At 39.9% G+C, this 19,023-nt stretch overlaps 1 protein-coding gene across 4 annotated transcripts in view; it reads right to left on the minus strand.

The window, feature by feature from the left end:
• Nucleotides 1-19,023, minus strand: part of ADAMTS9 (ADAM metallopeptidase with thrombospondin type 1 motif 9) — a 157,205-nt gene that overhangs the window by 84,369 nt on the left and 53,813 nt on the right. For all 4 annotated transcript variants that reach the window (XM_026679438.2, XM_087954552.1, XM_087954554.1 and 1 more), the window contains exons 13-18: nt 13,413-13,594; nt 11,448-11,584; nt 8,302-8,419; nt 7,948-8,043; nt 3,964-4,127; nt 3,709-3,838 (exon numbers count right to left, since the gene is read on the minus strand). In XM_026679438.2, coding sequence (XP_026535223.2) covers nt 3,709-3,838; nt 3,964-4,127; nt 7,948-8,043; nt 8,302-8,419; nt 11,448-11,584; nt 13,413-13,594 — 827 coding nt within the window. The remainder of the gene's footprint in view (nt 1-3,708; nt 3,839-3,963; nt 4,128-7,947; nt 8,044-8,301; nt 8,420-11,447; nt 11,585-13,412; nt 13,595-19,023) is intronic.

Here is a 19,023-nt window from a genome sequence, read left to right on the forward strand (position 1 = left end):
CCCCACCCTCAGCAGCAGTATGAGTATGAGTAAGGAAAAGGGAAGGGCTCCAGAGTGGCTTTCTTTCCTGCAGCAGAAATAGGTTTGAGTCCCTTCTCCTAGTATTCATGCAGAAAAAAATGACAAGGTATGATCCACTTTTCTCTTGGTACCTTATATAAATTCCATATTAAATGACCCAATATTGCATTATTTCCTTGGCTTTGCATTCTTACTTCTGGTCCCTCTAACTACCACACCAAACTGACTCTAAAGTACAAATGAAAAAAACCTCTTCAAAAGGGAGGATGACTTGAGGGATGCCAAGAACATCTCGTCTGGAATGTTCTGGGAAGACGTTTCCAGGTACTAATTACCTCAGGGGTTCCCAACCTGGGGTGCTCGCACCCCCTGGGGGTGCGAGAGATATTCCAGGGGGCGCGAGAAAAGTCCAGCTAAATAATAGGATATTGGCTATATGTTGGCATTTTTATTTATTATTTATTTCAGGGGGTGCGAGGTTCGAGTGAAATTTCTTTAGGGGTGCGGGGCGAAAAAAAGGTTGGGAACCACTGAATCACCTGGTGTCAAACTCAAGGCCTGGGGGCCAGATCTGGCCTGTGGGGTGCTTAGATTTGGCCCATGGGGCCTCCCTGGAAGCAGCAAAGGACCAGCCGCAGTGCCTCTGGCAGTGAAAACGGAGCTCAGGGAGGCCACACAAGGCCCCTTCGGGCTCCGTTTTTGGCTGCAACGGCCTCCTGCGGCCCTCTGCCAATGAAAATGGAGGCCTAGGGAGGCCGTGCACTCATTTTTCGCTGGCAGAGAGCTGCAGGAGGCTGTGGAGGAGAGCTGCAGGAGGTTGAAAATGGAGCCTCAACAAGTGATGTCAAGCTGGCCATAGCCACCCTGGCCACGCCCCACACAACCCTGACATCAAACACAACCCTGATGTGTCCCTCAATGAAATCGAGTTTGACACCCCTGAATTAGATCCATCTCCCTCACCCATGAAAAGGTATTTAAGCCAAGAGAAGTGAATGTGAGTTTGGCAACTTCAGCGTAGACGTAATAGGAAAGGTGATACATTCCATCTGGCATTAGAGAGAAGTCTGTCTACAGTCTTTTCAACGTTCCTGTCTGCAGGTGAAGGGGTTGAGTTATACCTTCTCTTATAATTTACTGCATATTACATTAATAAACTTTGGGGCTCTTTGTTTCCATGAGTGTTTAGTTTCGTTTTTTGTCTTGAATCCAAAAGAACCTACTAGCACCTAACTGGCCACTTAGTGTTAGAACATCTGCTCTCCCATTAGAGTCAGGGAGATCCTGTCTCCCCCTGCCATCACTAATGAAACAGCACATTTTGGAAGAACTCATGACTCTTCCTCTAAAAGATCCTCCTAAACTCAGCCACCCTTCTGTGCTCCAAGCTTTGATTGGCCAGAAAATAGCAGAAAACACCTTTGCTTTTTGCTGGGGTTCTGCATACAAATTTCCTCCCTCTTCATTCCTTCACAAGCATCAAAAAAGAAATGAGAAGGGAATGAAAAAAAGGGATGAGGATGAGAACTCTATTCCCAGTGTTAGCAGCTGCTGAGACAACAACTAGCTCTGGAATGCTTGTCTGCTGCCTTCTTCATTTTATGCTCTTCCTTCATTATCACTTACTGGACTATTGAACTTGAGGCACGGTGTCTGTTAGGCCAAACTCCACCAGATGGCAACAGAGAGTCAAGAGTTTCTGTATTGCATGTCTAGAGGTTATCTGAGTTTTACAGTCCATATATGCTAGTCCTACCACGCTATCATATTTCTTGAAGGCACGGGGAAGCCTTTCAGGGCGTATTGGATCCCAGACCAGTTATCTCACTATATTTAGGCCACTGTTACTGTGAATACAGTCATCTAATACAAACTGTCATAATGAAAAAAGGAAGAAATATTCAGCATAAAAGTCACAGTGCAAATCCTGGCCTTTGGTATTTGCATCCAGAAGTCCTAAAGTCTGCATCACAATACACATTTTTCATTAGCTCCTCTCTGCAACTTTCACCCCGCACAACAGTTGCCCATACTGGGAACAAGTAATTCATACATGAAAAACCTTAGATAATTTTTGACGCATCCAGTTCTCCGAAGTATAGTCTTCTTTGGTAATAATAAATGAACTATTAATTGATTTTCCCAGGCCCCAGGACATTAATTGATTTTCCCAGGCCCCAGGATTTAGGTTGGTATCCTATTGAATATGAAATAAGAAGGAGCAACTTGTGCTTTGAAAAGAAAAGAAAAGCCTGAATCTGTGAGAAAAGCCTATCGAAAAAGATTAGTCTCCAAGGAAAGAGTAAAGCCAGCCATTAATTGCAATACAGACCCAGAATTTGTAGCACGGCAAGACTGGTGGAACATGTACTTAATCAGTAAGATTTTGCACATGTTAGGAAGAAAATATCAAGGAGAACATATTTGAAAGGTCAATCTGGTTACTTCCTTGCCTTTCTAATACATCCTAATGTTATCCATGCTTTTAACATTAATTTATCCTACAATTAGATCACTTCTAATTTGATTAATTAGATATACTTTAGATTAGAACCCCCCTGCCCATTTTCCTGCTGATCGCAGTTTTCTCAAGCACAGAACAGATGCACATCCCAGAAAGGCGTTGCAATCCTGCGCAGGGAAGGCTGAGGTTTGCTCCGAAGCTACGGCAGAGCGTTGCACTGGGAGGCCTCCAAGAGGTAATACTAGTATATTTGGGGGTGAAAAGGAGGAAGGGTGGATCTCCCCCGCGCTTCTCCGTCCCGCTGCAGGACCGCCATGGAGCTCGCACAGTGTGACCGCGGCAAAGGGGGCCCTGGCAGGCTGGTGGCGGGGGAGATCTGGGCTGAGTTGCCCCATGCCAGGCAAGAGCAGCCTAACTGGCTGATGAGAGCAGCGCAGCCAGGAAGGCGATGAGGCCCCACGAGGCCAGCAGCAGCAGGTGCAACAGGCCCAGCACCCAGCACCCAGTAGAGGTGGGGGAGAAGCTGATTCCAACGCACTGCATGGCTTTCTGCCTCATCGTAGCTCCACCCGAACTCCAAGCCTGGCGGAGCACAAACTGTAGTCGCTGCCTGTTCCAGAGCCACAAGATGAGCTTCAGAAGAGAGGGGCCCTCAGTTGTGAGGTTGTCTGGAACTGTGGGTAGGACTAGGGCGGGCAAGAGTGCACTGGAAACATCTCCAAGCACCCAGAGACAGAAAGAGAGGGAGTTTTCGGCTCTTGCTGGCTCAGCTGATCCGTGGGCTGCAATTTAGGGGCTGAGCAGCCATGAGGTGACCGGGGAAGGGAAAGGCTGCCTCCTGTGCTGGCCATGCCCACCTCCTTCACTAGGGCTTATTTTTGGGGTAGGGCGTATATTAGGCCCACCCCCCAAAAAATCAGGCTAGGACTTATTTTCAGGATAGGTGGTATTTTCGGGGAAACACGGTAGCCCCAAATCACTCAGCTGGACTTGAGAACTCATCATCTCCTGGCTTCTAGTCTGGTGTTAACCACCCCACCAAACTAGCTCTAATGCAGAGCAGGTGGCCATGATTTTGAGGTAAATATTCCCTCAAGTCAGCCTAAAGTAGTAAGAAAAGTCTTAATATTGTGAGCAGCTTAAAAGACATTCTCCATCATCCAGCTATAGCTTTTGAAATGTAAAGTTTGAATTATTTTTCAAATCCCTTTAAAGCCACGTACCTTGGCAGAGTTTACTGCAGGGCTGCCAAGGTCCATAGACATTCCAATAAAACTGCTGAGGTTTATCTTCAATGGGGATATTGAATGTGTATCGAACATCGGGGTTATATAAATTACCCACTGATAAAACCTGAGAAGAAAAAGATACAGAAAAGCATAGCATCAAGGGAGGAACTATACTATTTCATCTACATAAACATTAAAATAAAGCAATATCTATTTGATTTTCTTTTAGAAAAAGAGATTTTTTTTTACCTGAAGAACTATTTCTTGATCAATGCGGTAAGTAGAATTGATTCGTTCAACGGGAGTATCTGAGCCACTGTATTCTATGACAGCATTTCCAATTTTTATTTCCTTCTTAAACATACTGACAACATAGTCTCCATTTAATATGAAGCCCTCATTACTTGACAATGCTATGTTCACAAATATAAACAGAAAATGAATCAAAGTAATTTTCTTATATACAGCAAGAAGGATATTACAGTGCAATTGAATATCAATATTGATTTATTTATTTTACTTCTAGACAACCCAATGATTTTGGTTCTTCCGGCAGTGTAGAAATCAATTTATTTACATAATATGAATTTTATAATTTAAATTCTGCTTTAAAAAGTAACCTAATTGGAATAAATTAAAAAATCATAACCATAGAAGTTGTGTTTTCCAGATGCAAACCCACAATATAAAAAATCATGACCTGTAGAATTGTGCTTTTTAATGAACTAGACTACTCAGTTACTTTGGAATACTCTGCAACATCTTTCCAGATTTCCTTGAATTGTACCTATATTCAGAATAAGGATATGATATAATGCTGGAACAATATGTGTTATAGAACAAGTTACATATTTTTTCCAGAATGGATCTCATTTTACCTGAACATGATTTCAACAATAACCAGATCAAACTATAAGGCAGGCAGTCCTCGACTTATGATTGCAGTGAAGCCTGACTATTACAGGTAAGTAGTTTTAAGTAGTGATGGTGTAAAGTAAGTCACTGTGCGATTGACCTGATTTTACAATCTTTTTTGCAGTGGTCATTAAGCGAATCCTGGGATTGCTAAGTGAATCAATTTTTTGGCAGATTTTGCTGAAAACTGGAAGTAAATGCCATTAAAAAAAAAAAAGTAATAAAAGGTTGTCATGCAGCCGCAAATGTGACCTGGTTGCCAAGCACTCGAAATGCAGTCACACGATGAGGGATGGGTAAGCGTGGGCCGTCATTAGAACTTTGGAACGGAATTCTAAATACCCCTGGTGAGGTCCATCCTAACTTCAAATCATTATGTGACCGGTTGTAAGTCAAGGACTTCCTGTACAACAGGGGTGTCAAACTCGCATTGTCAAGGTGTTGTCACGTGGCGTATCGTGACTCCCCCCCTTCACTAAACCAGGCATGGGCGTGGCCAGCTCGTGACGCATCTGGCCCGCGGGCTGCGAGTTTCATACTCGTGCTGTAGAAGAAAGCAATGTGTCATTCTTAATTTTCAGTGATTCCTGATGTGTTTGGGTGGATTGTAAAAGCTACTCTTTTTATATGATTTCAGACAACCTGTACAAATGAAGTTCTAATTTAGTGCCATTTAATCTTGGCCAATCCAGCAACAATAATTTTTTAAAAGTTAATTTTTAATAAAGAATTTTGTAGAGTATTCAAATGTAACTCTACCTATGGTACATTCCCAATTCACTTCCTATGGTACATTCCCAGTTCATTCGTAGTTGTAGCTGATACATTAGCCAAAGCCAATAAAAGGATTTCAATTGTCTCTCAGATTATTTTCATCTCAAGTATCCAAATTTAGTCTTCAGGCACCTCCAAGTTATAAACTTGATTTTAGTGAAGAAAATGTATCCCATTTAGAGCAAGCTGTATTCAACTTCGCCAGCCACAACACTTAATCCAGGATAAAAACCAAGGAATCAACTAAAATCACAAGGGAAAGAAAAAAGTAGCTTTTGCCAGTATGAGGGGATACATTTTTAAATAGTAATCCAAATTGTAGGTAGACTAGTTTTCGGTGCAAAACCAGGCTACATTGTGGAAATTGAACTAAGTTTCTTCAGAATTTAGACTGCGGTCTCTCCAAGGGGATAATGGAGTTATATAGTTCCTCATTCCAAATTATTGGCTGGACCTAACTCAAGTAATTTAAGTAGGCCCAGTTAAATCAAAATAGCTTGATCCTCAAACATGCCAAACTGGTCATGGCAGACAATGTTATTGTGACTCTAAGTGCCATAGAACAGGGCCTGATTAACCAGATTCAGAATGTGTTTTCCTCAGTCTGCATTCAAGCATTTTGCTTCATGACTTAATTCTACCATTTTCTACTATGAAAAGGAGGGGGGTGGGAATCACCTTAACATCTCAAAAACAAGGTTTCACAAATTGAAAATCACCATTCTAGAATTTTCTGAAAAGACTTAGCTTCTATGGATCCTAACAGGTTTCTGTGCTTCCAGAAAGGATAAAGAAAACCAGAGCCTAAGGCTTAATCAGGTTTCCTTCCAGTTGTATATTCTACTTGTGTATTAATCAGATGTGTGCCTGTGTATGAAGGGAATATATACGTTGCGATATTTCCCACTACTTATAATTACAGAAAAAAATACAGCTCAAGCACCACCACAAGCACATTATGCCAGATCAAATTTCTACCTGCCTCTTCCCCATCCAACATCAAAAAACCAAAAGTCATGTATTTTTGTTCAGAGTGCAATTAATTCCAAACTGAACTTGCAAATGGAGAATGAGAAAGTATTGTGTTTGCATATTTTGTCTTTGACTTGAAACTATAGACAAAATTATACACTAAAAGCTGAAGACTTCAAAGCTTAGAAGAATAGTTCCCTTTCAGTTCAGGAAACCATGCCTTCCTTTAAAATGTATTGTTTCCTGAATGACAGAAGCCTGCTGTTATTACCTAGTTAATTTCCTACCTTAGTTTCTCACCTGTTTCTTATCACTGCTACTCTACTGCCCTACTACTCTACTCAGTGGAGACTGAACAAGGCTGCAAGAGATAAGACACAACTAATAGAAAATCCAGGCATGATCACATTCTATTCTAAGTTTGCATGGTGCCAGACAGTAATGGCTAGACCCAGATTTACACTTATGATAGATCCAATTAAATTTATTAGACATGAATTGGCCAGACCGTTACAAAATATGAAAAAACTGAGAAGGATGAAAGATTGAGAGAAACGAAATTCCTCCAAAATGTCTAAGTATCAATGTCAGCTTTAATAACCCAGGCCATTATAGAAGGCTTAACTGCATAAACATGTAAATACATTGTATTGAAAGCTTCTATAGACATTTCAATTAACATTTGCTCTGTTCCAGATTTTGAAAGAAAGCTGAATTATATTTCAAATCCAAAATAGAGAAAAAACAACAACAATATTCACTTTAAAGCCACCTCAAATGAGTTTTTCTTTTTAATGCAGGAAAAGGAAAGAAGATAGACCTGGGCATCTGGACGATAGTACACACAATAGGTGGAGGGAGGTTAATTCTACCTAATAAAATGCCCCATGTGTATGAGATTTATCCTTTACCCTTCACATAAAGTGATAGCATCAATAAAAATGTTTATTTTCTACCCTCCCATTTGACTAGGATGACGTGTTTTTTTTAAAATAAAACAAACAAGCCCTAATGTGGCCAGTTGACTAAATGGCCAAGTCTATTAACTGTTCACATGAACCTAATCTTAAAATGATACAGGAAGGCACAACACAAGCAATCCTTGATTTATAACTGATTACTTATTAACTATTCAAAGTTACAACTGACCCTGAAAAAGATTCTCATGACCTCTGGCCACACATATCCCATGCATCACTGCATTTTGGGTGTTTGGCAACTGGTACACATTTACCGCCATTTGCAGCATCCCATGGTCATGTGACTGTGATTTATAACATTTTTGCCCCACCCCCTGCACATGCGCGGCAGATACCTGACAATCAGCTGGTTGGCAGGAGGCGTGCGTGCATGCACAGTGGATCTGTTCTGGGCAATGGCTCACGTGTCAGCAGAAATGGCTCTGCGTGCCACTTCCGGCACGCATGCCATAGGTTTGCCATCATGGGCCTATGTGATCTTTCTGTCTTTTTCCAACCAAACAGCCATATGATAGTATGACAAGAGCATTTATTTTATTTTTTTGACAGGAATAACATTAATTTGCAGTTGCTGAAGAGCATCACTTCTTACCAAGGTAATTATCATCTTCTGGTTTCCCTGAGTAACTATGCTGCCGTACATCGATATTTGTAGCACCGGCTGGAATGCGTATCACAGTGTTATAACCTGAGAAGACAAACTAGAAAGTCAAGCTTTTTATGCACATGTAGTCTTGGCATTTAAAAAAAATAATGATAAAAAGAAAAACTGTGCTACAATTCGACATCACAGTAACCAAGTTGATGCTTCCATGTTATCATCAAATAGCAAGAAGCTCAAAATATGAAAAAAAGTGAAAGCGAAATCCTGTTCGTCATAGGACTGGTTTGTCAAAACATGTCACAGATGGTTAAGTTTGCTACCAAACAGCTTTTCTCTTCTTACCATAGTGCACCGTATTGAATGTCCCTGCAATGGTTTTGCATGATGAATTATCGCCACCACACACACCACATTTATCCCTTCTGGCTTTGGAATTGAGCACGTGATCACATCCAGCTTGCTTTAGAGAAAGAAAAGTTCAGAGTGAAATTGGACAATATGAAAATAAGATAGAATTTACACGGTTACAAATGAAAACTATACTACCAGAGGCGATGGCCTCTGACGGCACATTCATTCTTTATTTTTCCAATATCCTGTTATGCTATAATAATCATAACCATCCTCCTATTAGGACATGAAAAGTAAGCACGTTTCAAGCCACGTGAAGTGTAAAACCATATAGCATGCTGGGAGATAAGTGAGACCGGATAGGCAGGTGAGCTCCTGGAGCTACAGAGAAGATTACACAAAGTTTATTATGCCTTGTGGTAATGGGTAGCAGTTGAAAGAACAAAAGATGAATCTGGGTTATTAAGTGCTAGGCTTAAGCTTTCAGCTAAATTGTGATGCAATTGTGATCCCAACAAAATGACTACAATTGCCCCAATTATCTATATTCAACTTGTCCATAATAATGCCAATCTCAACTATGTAGGTCTTCTGCAACTCTAAGAGAGTGAGATTTCTAATAATAATAAGTTTCCCCCGCTTAAAGTAGAAACTTACAATGGTGTGATCTTAGATGCTTAAAACTAGCTTCTCAAGAGCACAATGTAATCTCATGTACAATACAGTAATTCCTGCACTGCATTTTCAGAGTTCTTCAGACATTCAGGGAAGGAAATGGCTCCCATTTATAGCGCACCGCAGGACTCTTTTATATCTGTCCTTGTTAAATTATATCGTTTTATGGGAAGCCTGGCACCTAAACAGTTCTCATAAATACGCCAATCCTGTAAGTCTCTCTAGAAAGGAAAAAAAGCAACATGGCCGTTTCAGTTCTGACACTACAGCCGAACCGAAGAAACAACGGAGAGCCCAGGATACTTATAATGTACTTGGTTTTTTTTTAGCCTCTCCACTGCTTTTCATTATCAGTATCAAACAAAAAGAGGATTTACAGGCAATAGAGAGAATAGAGCTGATTTATACTTGAATCAGACAATTAGCCCATTTAGTTCAGGACAATCTGTATTGCATGGGGAACAAGCGGTGCGCACACGCAACACTTCAAGGACTCCCGTACAGATCAATACAGGCTTTCTGGTTCCCATCCATGTTCCCTGCTGCTGCAGCTGCTGCTTTGTGAAGGACGATGACACACAAGGAATTATCCTGGCATGCTGTCTTCCTGGTTCAATAAAGCTCCTAAGTTAGTGGAAGTCTGACGGAAATGTGGAAAATGATATTCCACTCACATCTTGTCTCTTCAGACTTAATTGTCTCTCAATTGTTCACTAACAGGCTCTTTGGAAGATAGTCAGGAAAGCAACTGAAAAGGGGAAGATGGTGTGGGAAGCAGAGTTCTCCTCAGATCCAATCTTCTCCATTTAAATTTCATGCCAAGATTGGTCCCGAGGTAACAGAACAACAGAAGGGGCCTTGGAGGTCTTCTAGTCCAACCCCCTGCTTAGGCAGGAAACCCTATACCGTTTCAGACAAATGGTTGTCCAATCTCTTTTTAAAGACCTCCAGGAAAGGACAGGTGTAAAATAAACTCAGTATGAGGTGAAGGAGATTTCAGTCTCTTATCTCTGCTTCCTGAAATGGGAAAGGAGTATTTTTGCCTCTCTTGCTATGTAAAGTCTCCAAGTGTAACTATCTGGTGGAGAGGAAAAAGGGATAGAAAATTTGGATCAGCTTGAATTTGGATCAGTGAGACGACATAGTGTGGCTTCTAATTCAGTCTGGGTTGTATGCAGAGGTGGTATTCAGCAGGTTCTGACCAGTTCTGGAGAACCAGTAGTGGAAATTTTGAGTAGTTCGGAGAATCGACAAATACCACCTCTGACTGGAGATTTTACAGTATCCTTCCCCTGCCACGCCCACCAAGCCACGCCCACAGAACCGGTAGTAAAAAAATTTGAATCCCACCACTGGTTGTATGGCTATCGGGATCAAAAAAGGTCACCTATTTTAAGCTCAGCTAAATTTAAGAGAGCCAGATTGGTGTAGTACACAGGTGTCAAACTCGCGTCATGTGATGTATCACGACTCCCCCCCCCCCCTTTGCTAAAACCGGTGGGCGTAGCCAGTGTACACCCCTGGTGTAGTGGTTAAGGTGCTGGCTTAGAAACTAATCTGTGAATTCTAGTCTTGCTTTAGGCAGGAATAGCTGGCTGGGTGACTTTGGGCCAATCATTCTCTCTCAGCCCAGCCCATCTCACAGGATTGTTGTTGTGGAGAAAATAGAAGGAGGTAGGAGTTTATGTATGTTCATTTCTTTGAGTTAACTATACCAGGGGTCTCCAACCGTGGCAACTTTAAGACTTGTGGACTTCAACTCCCAGAATTCCTCAGCCAGCAAAGCAAAGTTGGCTGAAGAATTCTGGGAATTGAAGTCCACAAGTCTTAAAGTTGCCAAGGTTGGAGACCCCTGAACTATACGGTCTTAACGGCAGGACAACAATTTAATAAAATAAATAAAACTGATAGCAGTTCTTCAAAATTCAAGCCTCAGATTTTCCCTAAATTAACTTGGAGCTGCTGGACATTAAATTGATTTTTCCCCACTGAAAAAAAATACTATGCTATTAATAGGAACTGTTCTTGTTTACAGAGAAATGGCAATACATTCTGCTAGAGCAGGAATTAACTAGTAGAATGTAAATGCTAAATCCAGATCCATTTAGGATTGGACTGGCTTTTTTTTTTTTAAAGATTCAGTTCAGGTTTTTGATGCCTCCAAGTTCTGACACATGGCATTAACGTAGCCACGCACTGGGATCAAACAACATCTCTCTTTAGGATGGCATTTATTTATGCTTGACATACTTGACATTCTGTACAATTTGGAACTTTACTACTGTGGTTAGCCAAGGAGTAATACAAAACAGAAAAACTATTGTGTAAATTATATAAAATAGTGCTCTGGCTTAAATTAGGGAAATGTCACACAATTATCAGTTCATGTGAGGAGAAGATGGAAAACATGACCCATGTTTGAAAATGGTTAGCTTGTTAAGTAAAAGTAAAGTAATATTTACCCGACAAAGTCCTTGTACACAGATGTCATTCGTGTCTGGGCCACAAGGGGTGCCATCAATAACCCTGTCCCTGAGCTGATAATAAGCTGTATTTCCTGCCACTCTGCAGAAGAGCTTACACCGGTCTTTCATTAAAACTGTCAAAGCAAAATAATCTGGTTATTTTCTATCTAGTCTTTTCACTTTTTTTGGTAAGAAAGTTCTCTTGTCATTGATCCATAACACTGAATTCATTCTGCGTCCTTCTTCAACTCAATGCACTCTACATGGGGCTGTTCCTGAAATCCATTTGGGAGCTTTAACAGCAGCAAGAGGTTCCTAGAATGATCCATATTGCAGCTCAGCTCTGTGAACGACACTGGCTACCTGTCTGCTTCTGGGTGCAGTTCAAGGTGTTGGTGATGACCTTTAAAGCCCTTAATGGCATAGTTATAGGCTACCTGATGAACCATCTTGTCCCACTAGGACAAACTCTTGTGCTGTTTTACAGATTAAAGGTTACCAGAGTTGGAAGGGACCTTGTAGGTCATCTAGTCTAACCCACCCCCCAAGCAGGAGACCCTAGACCATTTCTGACAAATGGCAGTCCAATCTTTTCTTGAAAGCTCCCAGTGATGAAACTCCTATGTCTGAAGGCAAGCTGTTCCATTGGTTGATTGTTCTCTGTCAGAAAAATTCTCCTTATTTCTAGGTTAATTCTTTCCTCGATCAATTTCCATCTATTATTCCTTGTCTGGCCTTCAGGTGCCTTGGAAAATAGCTTGACCCCTTCCTCTCTGTGGCAGCCCTTCAAATATTGGAAGGCCTATTGAGGTCAAAGAAGTCTTGATGATCAGGATCCAGAAGAAGAGCCTGCTGTAGTGCCCACCTTTAGAGAGTAAGATATTCCAAGAGGTGGACACTACAGCAGAGAAGGCTCTTCTTCTGGATCCTGATCATCAAGATCTTTGTGACCAATGGGATCTGCAATAGGCCTTCTCTACCAGCACAAGCGGAGCGGCTGATTACCTACAGACTCCTACCCTTCTGCAAGAATAGCAATAGCATTTAGACTTATGTACCACCTCACAGTGCTTTACAGCCCTCTCTAAATGGTTTACAGAGTCAGCATTTTGCCCCCCAAAATCTGGGTCCTTATTTTACCGACCTTGGAAGGATGGAAAGCTGAGTCAATTTTGAGCCGATCAGAATTGAACTCCTGATAGTGGTTACAGTTAGTCTGCAATACTGCATTCTAACCTGAAGACCTGATTCTGCCAAATGATCTGGGAACACAACGGGGGAGTAAAACACTGGAGGTAGCTACTAGATTGATAGCAAACCCAACCGCCCCCTTGCTTTCTGTTTCCCTACCCACCCATCTTTTATTTTCAGGGGATAAGAGCGTTTGTCTTCCATGAAGAACAGGGACAAAAACAAAGAGGAGGTAGAGGAAACGGGCAGCCCAAGCAAAGGAGATTGTTTTAAACTGTAGCCCATAAAACCAAAATAGTATTAACATATATAAATACTACATATTTTTCAACAGAGGGAAGAAAAATGAAAACATGATGTTTCTTTTGATTTTCACATCAAAAGTACTCAGTCCTACTTTTGACAAGATTTTCCCAATGTACTTTCAATGTTTATTCATTCAATTTCTTACTGTTTACCTCAGTTGAGAAAACTTTTTTCACAGTAGTTCATCTCATAACAATAGTGTATGAGAGTCAGTCACAGAGCTAGGAAGAACAAGCCCTACAACAGTATTTAGGAAGGGATCAGGTAGCTTTGGGCCAGTGACTCTGTCTCAGCTCAACCCACCTTGCAGGGTTGTTGTTGTGGGAAAAATAGGAGGGAATATGTGCCTTGAATTCGCCATCTTGAGATATTTATAGAAATAATAAAGGCAGGATATAAACCAACAAGCAAAAAACCAAATCCTTCACAATTTCTCACTTCTAGTTGCCTTATTGATGTACTTACTTCCACTATACTTAGGAACCCAGCGCACATTAGGAGGTAGACCGTTAATGTTAAAATGCTTCCCATCAAAGACAGCGCACTGTTCATCACGGAAATCTTTTTTTAGTTTAGAACATGGTTCAGTGTTGCACGATTTAAATTTCATCCTGCGTCCCACACAGTATTTTCCACCATTTTTTGGCCTAAAATAAACATTTAAAAGATATGTTTATGAATGACATTAAGAGCTTTCAGAGTCTTTCAGATTCAGCCCCTCCATTTTTGAGTTCATGATGGTTTTCTCAGCTTTTGTTTTCTTTCCATTATACCAAGACCGTATTGTGTCTGAATTAAGTTAGCTTTTATGCTTCCGTTTTTTATGATGCTACTTCTTGTGAATCAGGAATCAGATCTTTCACAGTGATGAAATATATTTATAAAGACTAAGGAAATCATATTCAAAGAAAAGGACAGTGATAATGAAATATTATCATTAGAACTAATTAAATCAGTCCAGTGTGTTTTAGTGAGCAAGGAGATGTATTTATTAAATAATGAAGGTCCTCTTAAATTTGAACTAAGTATCATAATTTCAAGATAAACGTTTACAATCAAACCTTTTAATTGGAGCTTAAACCTCACATTCAAATGTAAAAGGAAATTAGGTTAGCATTAGCATTTAGCCTTAAATATGTTGATGAAGTGTGCAAAGGAAGAAAAAAGAAGGGAAGTGGAGAAAACTTGTAAATCACACTCATTCTCCACCTGAGGAAGCACTGGACTGAAATGGTTACATTTCAGGATCTGTTCAGAGAGGAAGAAAAACCATTTTATAAATTAAACTGATTTCATTTTCAACATATATAACATAGAGAGACCAAATGCAATCTCCCAGTTATGTGGAATAGCCATATAAAGGCTAAAAACCAATATTTTCTTATTTGACTGGGACTGCAAAAGCAAGAGAATTGTCAAAAGCCACACAATGAAGCTATATCCTATTTAGTTTGACAGGTAAAACTGTCAAATATACCCTATATTTAGAAATCAGGTAAAACTGATTTTTTCCCCTATGTCTTTATTTTCAGGCAGAATTTTTAAAAAGTGCATGCATCTGATTGTGAATCACTAATGCCACCTTCCAATACTTAGGAAAATAGGTAAGGTGAAAATTATGAAGTATGTGGCCATTCAAGAGAGCCAGTATGGTGTAGTTGTGAAGGTGCTGGTCTAGAAACTAGGAGCCTGAGAGTTCTAGTACTGCCTTAGGCATGAAAGCCAAATGGGTGACTTTGGGCCAATAACTTTCTCTTAGCCCTCCCTACCTCACTGGGTTGTTGTGGGGAAAATAGGAGGAGGAAAGAATATCAGGTATGTTCACTACCTTGAGTTATTGATATAATTAAGGCAGGATACAAATAAATATATAAATAAATCCAATCCACGCCCTGAATGGATATTTAACTTGCATGCTGTACTTCACATCTTGCTCATCATTTACGGAGAATATGAAAATTCTTTTTTTTTTTTAATTTCTTTTCCAAGGCTTAATAATGTGCCAGGAAATACAGAGAGACCTCAATTTACAACAGCAGAATCTTAGTTGCAAGACATGTTTTTGTCAAATGAGACATCCATATGACTGCCTTGCTCAATGACCACAATCCCAGCTCTCCCCATTGCAGTTGTTAAAGGTGCCTAAGGGGGAAGTCTTGGGAGGCTCAGCACCCAACTGCAAGCAGAAACCTACTGGGGCCCAGAAGAACTTGGCCAGCCAGGTCCCAGCAGTCTCCCTGTGCCATTATGCCAATTGGCTAGACCCAGGGGCATGCAGGCCTCCTCTCTCTCCACACTCCCAGAAAGCCTAGCCTTCTCCACCTTGGCCTCCTCTTCACCATCCCCAGAATGTCCCAGCACAAGCCAGTTCCTGTTCTTGGCCACCCTTAAGAAAGGTTGTCTCTCTAACCATGAGGAAGATGTCTTTCTTCCAGGCTTTCTAGCTGAGCCTCGCATCAACTGGACACACCTGTCAGAAGCTATAAGGAAAGGGAAAGATAACTGGATCTAGGAGTAGGAAGCTGGTGCCTTCTGGCATGGTGGGCAAAGAGAAGGTCCAGGCCTTTCGTGAAAGAGGAGAGATTGGAGCCTGCACCTGGTTGGGCCTGCTCAATCAGTTGAGGCCTTCTAGTGTGTGTGCAGTTTCCTAGGCAGCTGAGGACTCTACCGTTAAGGGTGTGTGTGTGTTTGCAGTATTCCCATTATCGTAAGGGTAGGCACACTGCCAAGCACCTAAATTTTGATCACATAACTGTAGGGGCACTGCAACGTTGGACTGTCATGTAGGGGTTCATTTAGTGCCATTATAATTGCCAAAGGTGTAATGTAATTCCATACCTATTTATGTAAGCATCCAGAGGAAAAACAATGGAAAATTACATGTATGTCGTGACATCACAACACAAGCCTGCTTGTTATGTACATCCATCCTGATATTTGATGCACTTATATAAACCATACTATTTGCATTCTGCCCCTCCCACTCTCCAAAGACAGTGATGCCTGGAGCAAGTCATATAATTAATTATATGGGGATCTATTTCTAAAACAAACATAACTATGAGGTTTGTATACATAAACAATCTCTCCTGAAAACTTTTACACATGATACTTTTTAATTAAGATGGCATGCAATTTTTAATCTGACGACAGTAAACAATAATGGATTGTTTAATTTATCAATAATGAATTGTCTAATTTAAAACTAGGTTTGAAGGCCACCTACAATAATTTCTGAAAGGAATATTATTCTCCCTAGGATATTGTTTTTTTTAACATCAGAGGTAATATATAACAATATTGTTTTTTTAATACAATATTGCTTTTTGTAACATAATATGTATACAAAATTGTCACTAACTGTACAATGCCAGGTTCTTCTTCCAAGCTAGCATTTACGAACTTCAGAGAGCTATGATGGAACTTTCTGTCAATTGAGATGAATAGGTTAATACGTACTGCTTTGAAATGGCTTTCTTTTCCATTTCTTGCTCCTAGATAGTCTGACAAAGTTATGAGACTTTGGAAAATTTAAGGCTTAATCTTGCTTTCCTTAGAAGCAAGCAAACATGGATCTCAACCTAATCCCACTTCAAAAAGGCCTAGAAGACCTCTGTTGAATCATGACTTGTAAGTTGACTTGAGCTTTACAAATAAACCTTTTTAACATATTAATGTTTCATCATGAATCATTAACCAACAGATTATTATGCCAAAGTCTATCTTATGGTTTAGGGATGGTCAATCAAGTTCTTTTATTAAAACTAATAAGTTTGAGTATCAAACATTTGGCTGGAGGTAGCCAGATACAAGACTTAACTACTAAAGACAAAAAGAGGACTATCTCTATTTTGATGCTATTCCCTGCCTCTAACATCTATATACTGAATGAAGATATGTGCAAAAAATTGGTTTTAGCAGAATGCATGTAAATGCTCCATATGACTGAAGTTTTGTCTATTACTTTTCCAGATTTTAATGCAAACCATCCCAACAATAATATGAAGAAGAGAGTAGAGGCTTGATCAAAATGCTGAGGAATTGAATAATGAGAAATAAGCTGCTTTACCAGTTACATATCTTCGTTCAAATTGTGATCGCAGATACATGAAGATGTGACAATGATAAACCACCAGTTTGTCATCTCTACTCTCAGAAGACAGGAAGGGGTGAAGCTGTTTATCCTAGTTCTTTATTCATGTCCCCCCACAAAATTCAATTCCCATGTGTTCAATAGAGCTTATTAGCAAGTAAAGTATCTTTACATTGCAACCTTGCAATATAATCATATATATATATATGAAATTCAATGTCACCTAATCCTGTTGTTGCTTCCTTTTAATTAACCAAGCATGCATCTGTTGCAAAGTATAATTTTCCAATTGCAAAGATGAGAAACTATTTTAAAGGTAAATTCCTTTCACACTGTATTCCCATAAACTGATATTTAACTGTGAACCAAAAGAAATTTTAAAACATTTGTGAAGTCCTAACTTTTATTCACTAAGTTTTATTGAGATAGCCTAGAGCAGGGGTGTCAAACTCAAGTCATCATGGTGGTGTCACGGGATTTTTTTCCCCTTTGTTAAACCGGGTGGGAGTGGGACCAGCATGTGACACATCCAGCCCACAGGCAGTGAGTTTGACACCCCTGGCCTAGAGGTATTTCCTATTTTAAAACTGGAATCATTTCCAGATTACATAAAAAGTAGTACAGTATATTAGAAACCATATATTTATATTGTCAGGCATAGGGACTTTTGGAACTTAATGAATTCACTCTTTTCTGTATCCTTTTCTTAGTTTTGGCATAAGCTTCCACCGTCACTATAAACAATATTATTCATTTGAACGCCTGTGTTTGGGAATGGATGCTGTATCTCATATGCAAAAATTATTTGAAAAAATATATTTAAGGCCTTTAAATATGAAACAAAATGACATTTTGTTCCATGTCATTAACATCTTTATTACAGCCTCCCCCCCCAATATAAATGTATTTCCCAATGTATTTCCCAACCATGCATTAACAATCATACAACACCAACTTGACAGAATTCTCATGACATCTGGCAGATAGGTGTAAAAACAGAGAAAGAGTCTGTAGTTTTTGCCTCTACCAACATATTTCTGCCTCTCTGCATTGGTGTACCATTAACTGCCATCCTTATTCTCCCCAAAACTATGGTCATGGTTTGCAGGCACAAAAAGGTGTCAATACTCTAGGAATCTTCTCCAACCAGAAGGTTGAACCAAAACAAGCAAAACATCTCATAGCTGTATATCTATGGTGAATTCCAACTGTTCTAAAAGGACCAATTTGGAAAAGGCAATCTAAAGAGTCTTTAAATTTTTCCTTACATAGCAAATTGATTAAAACTCTCTAAAAGAAGTTTGCCTTGATGTATTAGGTATCATGGCTTACTCAGAGCCACCATAAACAATAAAATGTAAGCAGTGAAACAGTGGAATGGTCCTAATGTAGGTGCTATCTTGAGATGATTTGTGCTTGGGAGGGTCAGTCCTGTAGAATGACAAATCATACACTAACGCCAGTTCCCATGACTGTATATGGTATGGAAGCAGATTATTAAAGCAATATTTATAAGACTTTATTTTCTCCAGACATTACGTAATTCCCTTTTACCCCATAGCAAGCCTTGTATACCATATTCTCCAACTCGGGCCAAGAAAATAGCTGAGCTGGGTGTCATTAGGGTTGTTGCTCATCTGAGGAAAGCACTTTTTACCCACATTGCAGAAACTATAACAGCTTCTTAAGTTGGTACCAAAAAAAAGCCATTTACTGTTTTGATTCTGATGGCTTAAAGCAGCATGAACTGCAAAGGTCTCGGCAGCTAGCAAAATGGCAGCAAAAAATAAAAGGTTCTGCATCTCTTTGCTAGCATTTTATGGTCCTCCACAGGTTTGCATTTACATTTAGCAGTCCTATGTAATATTTTCCTGATTTGTTTTTTGTGAATGCTACATTTTTGAATGGGTTTGTAATACTCTATTGAAAATGTTGATTTGCATTGATTGTGACAAAAATCCAGAGAAGTAAGGCAATTATAGA

The sequence above is a fragment of the Notechis scutatus genome, chromosome 2, assembly GCF_049901735.1.
Source record: "Notechis scutatus isolate UNSWTSFEM ecotype Mainland chromosome 2, rNotScu1.2, whole genome shotgun sequence".
NCBI classification, from domain to species: domain Eukaryota; kingdom Metazoa; phylum Chordata; class Lepidosauria; order Squamata; family Elapidae; genus Notechis; species Notechis scutatus.